The sequence below is a fragment of the Crocuta crocuta genome, unplaced genomic scaffold (genome assembly GCF_008692635.1).
Source record: "Crocuta crocuta isolate KB4526 unplaced genomic scaffold, BGI_CrCroc_1.0 scaffold164, whole genome shotgun sequence".
Lineage (NCBI taxonomy): Eukaryota > Metazoa > Chordata > Mammalia > Carnivora > Hyaenidae > Crocuta > Crocuta crocuta.
The window spans coordinates 4,452,155-4,464,592 of NW_027530016.1; the positions used below are offsets into that span (position 1 = coordinate 4,452,155).

Below are 12,438 nucleotides of genomic sequence, written 5' to 3' on the forward strand. Positions count from 1 at the left end.
TTCTATTTCTAATACACAGAAGTATTTAGTTTTAAGAAAACATACTGGAGAAACAGCTGTGAAAAATGTTGCACTGGACATGCTGGTATCCTAACATTATGGCTTAAAAATGTACAACATTTAATTCTATGGGTTGTAGGTCTTAGAGATGAGGAATAAAGTATTCGCTCTGTTTGATTCGTGGGTGGAGTTAAATACACAACGATCAACAGATGTTCCAAAGAGATACTATTTAGATTTGTAATCTCTAAGAAAAGATGGCTAAACAAATTAACATTATCACAAAAAGAAATCTAAACAAAAATGAATGCTATACACTGACTTGTAGACACCGCCCCTATTAAAGAGAAATATTATTCATCATTTTCTAGTTGAAGATCACAATAGAGAGGAAATATAATTATACCATCGCAACCAATGGAGTATGCCAAGCCAGCTTGATTCCACATGAAAGCTGAAACTCAAATATTAAGATACATATAATAAATATAAAAATAGCTAATCTCTAATCAGACAATCTGCAGGAAAATCATTTTCAGAGACTTAAAGACACTTAAAAGATATTAGACTGAAAAACATCTCATCAGGGTATCTTAACTTTGTTCACATCATACATACACGTTTTATAACTTGGAGACACACTTTCATAACATAAATATACAATTTCATACCTTGCATATATAAATACACACACACACACACACACACACACACACGACTACCCTTGGACAAAAACTTCTCAAGTGAGGAAGACAGACTGACTCACAGATTTCCAGCCAGCAAATAGGACTTTAAATATCTGACCTCAAATATTTTCTGAAATAACACATGGTTACAAATAAATAAATACATAGCTGCCAAATCCTAAGTTTCGAAACAATATTCTAGGCACTGAGTAATGGCAGGACTCGGCCAACATAGGAGCCGCTTACCCGAGAACAGTCCTGTTCACAGACTGGCTGGATCCAGGAGCCCACCTGCGCCTTAATTCCCAAACTCAACGGCAGGTATGATGCGGCCACAATGTAGGCTTGGCGACCCCATAGGCTAAATTGAGAAAGATCTTTATGATGAATGCAGTGCTCCTTACAATATTTGTCCAGGAGCAGCTAAATCCCTGCACATGGCGAGGGTCCACCAGAGTGCTGACGGTGCCCCGTACAGAAGCCGTCTCCCCCTTGGCAGAAGCGTCACCAACATAGAAATTGGAGTGAGGGCAATGCGCTCAGGGCAGGCAACCCCACGGGCAGTTACTGTGTAAGGGCTGCTGGTGGGACTGTTTACTGTCATTTGGGAGTGATGGAATAAAGACCTCACTGAAATCCTCTTTGCTCTAGGAGGGGGCTGGAATGGCATGTAGGACACAGTCAGTGATAAGGCCACGATGCTACCTTGCAGGGTGCAGTGTGTCACAGTGAGAGCATCTGCGGTTTATAAGAAACCACATATCAAATCTGCCTTCACACATTAGAATTCCCACCACAATCTTTTATCTTCCCCTGATTTATGTGCTCAGGTCACTTTTTGATTCTCACTCCTCATTCTGTGAGCCATTGTAACAGTCAAAAAAGCCTAGGAAAATAAAATCTAAATTCGTGTGTATTTGCATAGGAAAGTAGAATATAAAAACATTAGGGAATCAGAAAATGTTTCACTAAAATGACTGGGTAATTACTACTTAGTTTCTTTCTAGTATAAAGATGAATTCCCAAATGATGGGTATTATAAGTAATGAGACAAAGCTGTTCACTTCTCAAAATTAATCATCAATCCTATTAATTATGTCTGTATTACACATTCTATTAAATTAGCACACATAATATGAGGTCTTCACACATCAAAAGAAAAGCATTATCATTGCACATTTGTGACTTGATAATTTCGCTGAAAGGAACACAAATATTCGTAATTATACTACTTTTAGTAGGATCACCACTTTTCAATTCTCCTACGGTGAGAAAAAAGGCTACTTCGCAAAGTGAGAGAAGCATGCTTTTGTTTAGGGGTTGTTTCGCTAAAAAAAGAGGTCAGATTGAAGGCAGGTTTGAGGTTTTTAGAAATCTGTATTTGAGAGATCTAATTAGTTCACTCAGGGACCTATAGCCACAGCATGGCAGGCGCGGCAGGGTGGGGTGAGGCACACGTGCCCCTGGGAAGAGATTATCTAGGTTAAAAAGATGGGTTCAAATGGAGAAAGCCTAAAGCAGGAGACAGCGTAAGCACTGGTCCTCTGGGCCCACCAGAGTGCAAGCAATCTGGTGCTCGAGGACATGCAAAATGATGGCCCTTTTCTTTGGTAGGCGATCTCTGGATGGTGATGCAAGCTTTGCCACTGAGGCACAGCCGGCAACTACAGGCAGTGTGCTGGTGCTGCCAGGCTCGGGGCTCTTACCGAGGGTGCAGGCTGACAGGAAGTGGGTAAGAGAAACAAGCCAGAAGAGGCCACGGGAGCTAACTGGAGAGTCAGACAGGAAATCTTCCTATCACAGTCATGGACCGAACTTGGCTTTGGATGCTTGGACATAAGGGGGAGAAAGGATGAAGGCCAATCCGATAAGGCTATTTGCAAAACATGTTTGATGTATACAGAAGGGGCTTAGTAACTAATTCAGTAATAAAACAACACGTATGAAGCATTACGATGAATGGATAACAGTATATAGTATTACTGAGCAAATCTTCAGTCTCCCCAGTATGTTCCTTGGAAGATAAGCCTTCGATTTATATATGATCATGACCACGCCCTCCATGGACACACAATTTCCACTTTACCATTATGAGCTTATACAAATGAAAATGTAGTGAAAGTGCTTGCAAACTAACTTAAAATCAAATTAAAAAATGTGGACCAAATTGGCATTTAACTCTCCATACTACTGAAGAATGTATAGTCTAAATGATACAGGAATTGGAATAGGAAATATGAAGACCTAAAAAAAAAACCCCAAAAATCAAAAACAAAACCAGAAACAAACCCTAAAGCCCCATAAGTAACAAAAAAAAACCCCAACCAATCAACCAAACAAAAAAAAAGAGATAGGCTATTCTTATTTCCAAGTTTCTTTCTTTGAATTTGAATTTGTTAAATTGGTCTTGAAAAAGAAGTAATTTACTATTTACCATACGGAAACACATTTACTAGTTCAGTAATTTACTATTTACAAATTTACCAATTAAGTAGCAAAACGCAAGAACTTTTTTATCTAGAGAAAATAATCTGAGAATTTTCAACACACGAGAGATTCACCGCCAGATCTTTCCTCTGAAGGTAACACGGAATTCTCAGCCTCCTGGGCCCTGGTTTCTAAGTCCGATCCAAGCACCCCTGGTTGATTCACAAACTGCACCGGAGTTTTGATATTTAAACATGGTAGTAGTGGTTGTACACTTTTCCTTTCTGCTAATCTCCTGGCCTGAAATGGTGGCCTAGTTACACCTTTTATTTATATCTCACCAAAGGCAGTGCCATTTTTTGTATAAATTCTGGTCAGCTCTTTGAAAAAATAAGTAGCACTAAGTTGAATGTATGCCTCGACATACTGTTTTTGGCTCCACTCAGGATCTAGGAAGCTTACGGGTGTTACAGAAGGACCCAAAGTCTTGGTCACTAAAAGGCAGGGCAACTGTATGTCCTGAATTTGCTTCGGACGCTCCCGGTCTAGAGCTGCTGTCCCATCATAATGAACAGCCCCTGTTTTCTCTCTCAAAAGCATCATGGTTTGAAGAATAAATTACATAAGTGGTTGCTCTATTAAAAAAAGGGAATCAGCTTCCAAACATACACTTTAATACTCTCTGGCCATTACACTGAGAAAAACCTAGCTGTCTACAATTCCTCAGGGCAGAAATTGTGATTTTAGGATCTCTGCTCCTCTTATATACCAACACACAGAGTAAGACTCAGAGGAAGCAGCCTCCTGTCAAGTGGCCAGAGGTGGCACAGTCAAGGAGAGGGCACTGTCCTGATAAGCTTGAGTTATGGCCACCGTGTACCTGCACACATTCTTCAAGTATCACCCCAATACACGTAATTACTTGTATCTAGAGGGCATGCAACAATCTCCAGCAGTAAATGCACAATGCATGCAATGCACACAGCCTGTCTAATTTTTCACCTGCTACTCTGATTATACGTTCGTTACTGGACTGAGAGGTGTCACTGTCTTTCACGTGACTTCAGGCGCTTTACTCAATACAAAAGCAATGGAAGACAGTGAGAGCCTTGGGAGTGGGGACTGTGCTTTTATTGGAGTTGCCAGCTGTCTGAGGCTGGCCTTCTGGACTCCAGAATGGCGTCTGGCTTATGTCCTAGGGTCAGCTTCAGTATAGACGTCAGGGGCAAACATACATATGTCTTCTGCTGACAAGCTGGATCCCCATGGGTCAGAAGGAGAGGGTTCTATCAGTTTCTCTGGCCTCACTTTGTGTCCCGAAGGCCCTCACCATGGACAACTGCTTGCTTTAAATGGAATCAATTAAGTGTCAGCAGACAGAGGAATACCTGGGACACTAAATCAGTATTTCGTCCTCAGCTGATCTCAAGGCAGCAGCAAGCTTTATGTGCTGAGGGTACCTTAATATGGGATGTGGTGTTTCTGTATGAACAAAAAGACCACTAAATAACAGGGTGGAAAAAGAGCTGAATACTGAAAATTCTGGAACAGCAAAGGAGCCCAAAGAATATGACAGCGCTTTACCGTCACAGCATTCCGAGAGAGCATTTCTTCACTCTTAACACGTTTTATCTTGCAAACACATCCTCCCCACCCCCCTCCTGCCGGATCCTACCACTCTGGGTCTGTGTGACGCGTCAGAAACATTAACTGATCCACGCAAATGGCTGTCAGTGCAGATGTAGCAGCCCCTGGCAGAAACCCAGGATTTTTTTTCATGCTCTTACCTATGCAGTAGGGACAACACTGGCCCTTCCTCAAAACAGGTCTTTCACAGGAGACTGAAGGGCAAGACTCTGAGTAGCAGCTAATGACGCTATCCATGCACACGCAGCTGGTACACACGTCAGGCTTCCAGGACTCGGCTGCCAGGAATATATCCCCTTCATCATTTTTGCAGTAACTAGGCACGCTCTCATTATGGGATGAGGAAGGCTGAAGAGGTTCATCTGGAAAAACGACATAAGGTCAGCAGGGAGAAGACGCTATAAGCCACCAACTGTGCAACCCAGTGAACGTCACGGTGTCTGAGAAAAAGCACACGCAGTCACTGTGGTTCCGTGTGCCTCCTGTACAAGTAACTCAGGAATGAAATGGCAAGTCTGACTTGGGCAGGGTCTTGAATTTTACAAGCAAGACAATAAGGACCCACAAAAGACCTGTTACCCAGATTCTGTTGGTTGTCTGTATGATATCCACTCTACTCTTCCTCTGTAGCTTACCCAAATCCTGGTATTTTTGGGAGTGGGTAGGTGGTGGAGGATCTGGATCACAATAGGTGTAAGTCAAACAAGACAATCCTGCTCCCTGCTTTTCCAGTCTCCTTTGCAACTAAGGTTTCGACTAACCTCACTCGGTCGTGGCTAATGGGATTTAATGGCTAAGGAGGGCAGTTCTGGGAAAGCTCCCACTTTCTTAATAGAAGCACAGATATGGTACAACTCCCGCACTCATCCCGCCTGGAAGAGAAGTATGTGGCCTGTAGCTGTAATATCCTTATCGTATCAGTAGGAGACGGACCTCGTAATCTAAGCCAATGATCAAAGCCGACAAACACCTGTAACGTATGTAAAAGAAACTTCTATTTGTCTAAAAACTGTAGCTGGATTTCCTCTCACATGTAGCTATTTGCAGTCCTAACCAATTAGTATCCAAACAGACTTTCACCACACCTTGGAAACACACATTTGTAACATCCCAGTGTTCAGGCATTCATGTTAATGGCCAATAGACAATGGGAAATTTGAATTTAAAAAGGCGACGGGAAATCTGAGATAGACAGGGAGTTATCACAGTGATGTAGAAGCTCTAAATGTCACATTCTCCTTCCATCCACCTCATGAATATGTCCTACAGCCAACAAGTTTGATTTGACAGGAGCCTCTCTGACGAGCAAAGCAGCTGCTTTGTTCTGGGCTCTCTCTGAGGAACAGAGGGAAGCTGGCAAAATGGAATGGGTGCCATGCCCTCTCCTTGAAATCACGTGACCAGATCTAGTGCCAGTCCCAAAGGTATTCCCAAGTGAAAAACAGACATTGGTTCCACTGCTCTAGGTCCAACATCGGGGATGCTTCCACAGATGACAACCATATGGGTTAAAAATGGGGAGATGGGATTCCTTTCTCAGTGACCTTTTCAGGATCATCCGTGTCCAGGGGGTGTTTTGGCATGAGGTTCCTCTGGGTTATGATAGCTTAGCTCTTGCAAGCAGTGTCCACCCTCGTGTCTAAAAATGTAGAAGAGGGGGGCCTGGGTGGCTTAGTCGGTTAAGCGTCCAACTTTCGCTTAGGTCACGATCTCGCGGTTCGTGGGTTCGGGCCCCGCGTTGGGCTCTGTGCTGACTGCCAGCTCAGAGCCTGGAGCCTGTTTCAGTCTGTGACTCCCTCTCTCTCTGACCCTCCCCTGTTCACGCTGTCTCTCTCTCTCTCTCCTAGAAATAAATAAAACATTTAGAAAAATAAAAAATAAAAATGTAGAAGAGCAAGCAGGGACAGCAAGGCTGGAGCCGAGAAGCAGCAAGTGAACACCCTAGACCCTGGAGGCCCCTTGTCGAGGTCCAGAGAGGATCCTGGGGGACTCCGCCTGGTGCTGTCAGTGCTGGAGCAGGAGCCAGGGCTGACATGCAGAGTCTGGGGGCTCCTTCCCCCCGGCAGGAGACCCCTAACCCAACCCTGGCTGAACAGGTCATCTGGGAATCTTGCCCACGGTACTTTCCTTCTTTGGGCCTCTCTTCCTGTTTTCTTCCCACTCCAGAGATGCCCTCTTTATACTTCTGATTCCAAATATGAACTCTTAAACTTCGTTATTACCAACTCCTTCACTGGCATTCATCCATTCCTTTTATCTTTATTCTACCTCTCTCTCTTCTACACTATGCTGCTTTCCAACTCTAATCAGTAAAGAATGCAAAAGAACTTAATAAATCCTTAAAAAGAAAGAAGTGTTACTCCCTTCTCGCCCTTTTCTTACTATGGTGAAGCATCACCACCTGCAAGGATGCTCGATCTTTGTGACCCCATTTCCATGTCCAGACCTCGCTCTAAACCCAGGCTAGAGGAGGGGAAAGTGGAAGGACCCAGGAAAGGAAGAGGGAGTGACAGGGCACCTGAGGGCAAATCATCACCAGGAGGGACACAGCTCTTCTAACTGTACATATGACTCATTTCTGGACTACTTCAGGATGCAAACATTCCAAGGTTAGAGTTGCTCTTTTTCCAGAGGTGAAATATACCACTTATCAACATTACTGTTAACAATTTACTGTGAAGAAAATGATGCTTTGTGTTTTTTTTATAATTTTTTTTAATGTTTTATTTATTTCTAGGAGAGAGAGACAGAGTGAGCAGGAGAGGGTCAGAGAGAGGGAGTCACAGACTGAAACAGGCTCCAGGCTCTGAGCTGGCAGTCAGCACAGAGCCCGACGTGGGGCCCGAACCCACGAACCGCGAGATCGTGACCTAAGCAAAAGTCGGACGCTTAACTGACTAAGCCACCCAGGCGCCCCTGATGCTTTGTGTTTTAAGACTTTTTAAAATTGCTGCAACATAACAATGAATGGAAACTTCAGGAAGACTGATTATGGGCCAGGTGCCTTATTTTTAAATAGCAGCATTCCAGAAATGCTCTTATTCACAAATTTAAGAGGAACATTTGAATACTGATACATAGAGCAATAAATCCTAATGTTTAAGACGAAGGCTATCACTGAACTCTTTCTCAGGTTACACGTTAAGAAAGGACAAGCCACCCAACTGTAAGTTAGTAAACTCAAAGCCAGCGCACAGGGGTGTCTGTTCCCCTTAGTAACTGGACAGAAAAACATTACAAGGCTTTGCACATGAATAAACTAGTGATTAGAAAACAAAAAGGTAATGAGAGGGACCTGAGTGGCTCAGTCAGTTAAGCGTCCCACTTCGGCTCAGGGTATGATCTCACAGTTCATGAGTTCAAGCCCCACGTTGGGCTGTGCTAACAGACAGGTTGTAGCCTGGAGCCTGCTTCAGATCTCCCTGTCTCTCTCTGTCCCTTCCCGGCTTGTGCGTTCTCTCTCTCTCTCAAGTGAACATTTAAAAAAAACTCTTAAAAAGTAATGAGACACATAGGTTTATGTTTTACTGAGCAGAAATACTCTAAGAATATACATTTAGAAGGTAAATGATTATTGATTTAAATGGAAAAGACCAAAAGTTAAGCAAGAACCAAATAAAAGAAGCTGTGCTGTCCACTTAGTGATGTTATATATACAAACTACCTTCTGGAAAAGATGAATATATTCTGGTGTTAACTATGAGTGCTACTTTAGTTATAAAACCAGTAACTTATGTTTAAAATCTTGACAAAATTTCATCACATTTGTATATCTGCATCATGACCATAAATTTACAAGGGAAGGCCAGTTACCTAAGCAGTAAAAAGAAAACAATACTCAGGGTGCCTGGGTGGCTCAGTCGGTTGAGCGTCCGACTTCGGCTCAGATCATGATCTCACGGTTCGTGGGTTCAAGGCCCGCATCGGGCTCTGTGCTGACAGCTAGCTCAGAGCCTGGAGCCTGTTTCAGATTCTGTGCCTCCCTCTCTCTCTGATCCTCCCCTGCTCATGCTGTCTCTCTCTCAAAAATAAATAAAACATTAAAAAAAAAAGAATATCTTCGATGAAGCAGGAAGAATTATTCATTAAAAAAAGAAAACAATACTCTGTACACGTGCAGTGCTAGCCAAGTTAATAGTTTTGTGTCATAATTTATTCATCATTATAGATTTGAGGGGGTGAACATTATGTGTATTGTTCTAACATTCTCAGGGTATCTCCACCACCCTTCTATGTTTCAAAGGATTTTATTTACGTTATTTATCAAAAACTGCTCTTCACATTTGCTAAAGACAAAGATGACTTTTCACATTAGCAAAATCATCTGGAATAGCTTGGTGTGGCAGGACCATCTCCCGGGCCTGAGATGGAGGATTAAGACAAGAACGGCAGGAAAAAACAGTCTTTTTCCCCTCTCAAAGTCACCTCGGATGCAAGGCATATTAATTATATAAATATATGCGGTTGATGGAGGGGAATGGGTTTAAGGAAGCAGGCCACCAGCTGTTCCTGCTTAGGTGACTGGCTCCGGGGTTTGGCATGCCGCCACATGGGGCTCGGCTCGGCCTGCTGGCGCTGCAGAATGACAGCCCCCCCAGGCCGCACTCTCCCCCACCCCTGAGTGTGCCCCGCGCGCAGCGCACTTACCCGTACACTGCGGGCAGCAGGAGTCCTGGGTGCGCGAAGGGCTCTGGCAGAGCAGCGGGGGGCACACCTCTGTCTCACACAACACCCGGCCACTGTGGCAGGTGCACTGGGTGCAGGAGTCAATGTTCCAGGTTTCTCCCTCCACAAAGTACTCTCCTCCGGGGGCATGGCAAATGGAGGGGGTGCTGAGCTCTGGCTTTTGCACCACAAAGTCATCTGGGGAATGACAAAAAAAATCAAAATACAAGAATTTATTCAACTGCCATCTTGCCAACTCTTGGAGAAGCTGGTGTCATCTGCTCGAAGGGACAGAGATGTGGCGGCAAAGTTATCTCTATTCTTATCAGGACAACGGGGAAGAAATATTCCATGCACGGGGATAGAAGGCGATGGCGAGCTGGTTTCCAGAAGTGAGGTTCAAGTGGTTCCAGTTTGTCAACCGTAATGACAGAATTCAATAAGAGAATTAAATTACCTCGAGTGGGCTCTTCCTGTCGAGAAGAGAACAGGGCCTCTTAGGGATCTCTGAATGTGTAGCAAGTGTCTAGAATAACAATCTTTCATTTACTGAGTGCTCAACTGTGGTCCAATTTCCGTGCCAGGGGCTTCATGTGTGTTATTCCATTTATTCTGCCCACCAGCCTTATGAAGTAGGTGAGCCTATGTTACAGAGGAGGAGCAGAGGGCTCAGGGCAGACGAGGAATTCGAACCCCTAACTATGTTTGTTTGGATCATGGATACACCTCCAGATTAAACACAACCTCCAAACAGTCGGTGCCCCATCCACTTCATTATCTCTAGGATTCTGAGTACATTTATGCTTGGAAACACACCCTGCAGTCGAGTGGGCCACGCCCCTAGACGAGCCGGCAGCAAACGGAGCAGGCATGTGCTCTGTTGGAATCAACAGTCTGGAAACCCTCACCTGAGACTAAACATTTGCTTGGCAATGTCATCATCAAGAGAGGTAAATACCCAGAAACTGATGATAACTATGATTTCTTGCCCTGGAAGAGAGGCGATTTTGGTGTCCTGGTGAGATGATAATGATAGAGAGGGGACTTAACGTTGAAAAGGTCCACAGAGGCACTGGGAGTGGCCCTGAAGTTGTGCTGAGGGAGATGAGAAGTATGAGGACATTAACCAAACTCGGGCCATCCAAATACAGCAAGCATTTCAAGAAGGTGCTGATGGTGGTGAACCCTGCCGAGAATCGGTCTGGAGACACCACGGCTAGCTCGTGCTTGGAGCTCAGTGGAGACTGGGCCCCAGGACAGCTACCCTGTCTGTGCGGAGATGCCTGGAGCTGCACTCTCTGAGGCACTCCCGTGCTGTTATTTCAAAGTGGTGTTCGGCACGGGAGTCCACAACGGATGAGGTATGGTTGGGCAGACTCCTAGCTGAGGAGGTAACTGCTAACGTGGCTTTGTCCCAAGGGCACTAGGAAAGACCGGAGCTTTGCCCGAGTGGACGGATTACGGGGAAATGACATGCTAGCCAATGCTGACATTCATAAGCCACCAGACCAAACTCTCCAGTGAGGAGCCAAGTGGAGAGCACGATAATTAGAATGTAAGTGAAGGGAGACCGAGATGGTTTCCAAAGACAAAAACTGTTCCGAAGAGTGGCAACAAGCTAAGCCTGCAAAAGCCTCCCTTACTGATCTTTCCTTTCCAAAAGGCCTCAGAGGCGCTCGCCCTTCTCAATGCTGATACGGAGGGAAGGGGTCGGAAGAAAGCGACGCACGTTTGCAGGTGTCTGACCAGCTTCTCTGCCATACTCCGTGCCTCAAGGCGAACACACAAGTGGCAGCAGAGATGGGGACAAGAGACAAACAACGCGGCAGAGGGAGAGGAGGAGGAAGACACCTGAGAAACAGTATCGTTTGGTGAATCTTTTTTTTTTTTTTTAATATTTTTTTATTTATTTCTAGGAGAGAGAGAAACAGTGTGAGCAGGGGAGGGTCAGAGAGAGAGGGAGTCACAGACTGAAACAGGCTCCAGGCTCTGAGCTGGCAGTCAGCACAGAGCCCGACGCGGGGCTCGAACCCACGAACTGCGAGATCATGACCTAAGCGAAAGTCGGACGCTTAACCGACTAAGCCACCCAGGTGCCCCGTGAATCTTTTAGTAGGAGGGCTGAAGAGTATCCCAGAGAGGAAAACAGCTGCTCCTCCAATGGAAGAAGGGAGAAAATGTAGGGGTCCCTGAAGGCGATGGTTCTGGGGCCTCTCTTCAGGAGAGACCAAAAGTGGTAACTCACTAAAGATTTCTAGAAACAAATACACCTACATATCCATATACATGGATGTCTTTATTCATGTATATCTAGATGTTCGCCCCCACATCGTTACATCATTTATTCTGTGCGTGTTTATGCAAGAGTCTTCCCGATCTCTTTACCACACAAGACGGACTTTAGTCCCGTTCTTTCAGTTCTTAAACCAATGGTCTGTTCTTACTAATGTCTTTGCATTTGAACCTGTCTGGCTCAGACTTCTTCACGGAGGACAAGCGGGGACAAGACTCCACACACTCATGCCTAGAATTAAGGCACGGGGTCTTTGTGAGAACAAATGAGTTTTTTCTTCCCCAAAGAGTCCACAGAGCTGTCTCATTATACTGCACTTTGACCTTCTGCTTCAGCGGACACTAGCAGTTTTTCATATTTAACTAGCAAACCCTGTGAAAAAGGAAACTTTCGATGCAGAACACACAGTACTCACCCGAGGCCAATAAAATCTGGTCCTTTACAGGGGCGTGGAGGCTGCCTGTCGCTGATACCTTAGTTACTGAGGGGCCTAGAAGCGCAGAGCTAAAAGGGACTCCCGTGCCACGGCAGGCGAGGCCACAGTCGCTCTCAGGCCGGGCCTGCGTAGCTGGAGAAAGACAGGCGTCCGGCTCCTGACCTGACTGCACCCACGGCACAGGTGGGTCCATCCACAGGGAGGGACGGGATGGGGCGGGATGGGACAGGCTGGACAAGAAGGAATTCTGAGTCTGAAATCTGACAGGACACACACTCTAACTT

General features: G+C 45.0%; 1 protein-coding gene across 1 annotated transcript in view; it reads right to left on the bottom strand.

Annotated features, from left to right (window-relative positions):
- Positions 1–12,438, bottom strand: part of CRIM1 (cysteine rich transmembrane BMP regulator 1) — a 153,858-nt gene that overhangs the window by 26,441 nt on the left and 114,979 nt on the right. Inside the window, exons 12-13 of the mRNA XM_077764309.1 lie at positions 9,408–9,623; positions 4,901–5,122 (exon numbers count right to left, since the gene is read on the bottom strand). Coding sequence (XP_077620435.1) covers positions 4,901–5,122; positions 9,408–9,623 — 438 coding nt within the window. The remainder of the gene's footprint in view (positions 1–4,900; positions 5,123–9,407; positions 9,624–12,438) is intronic.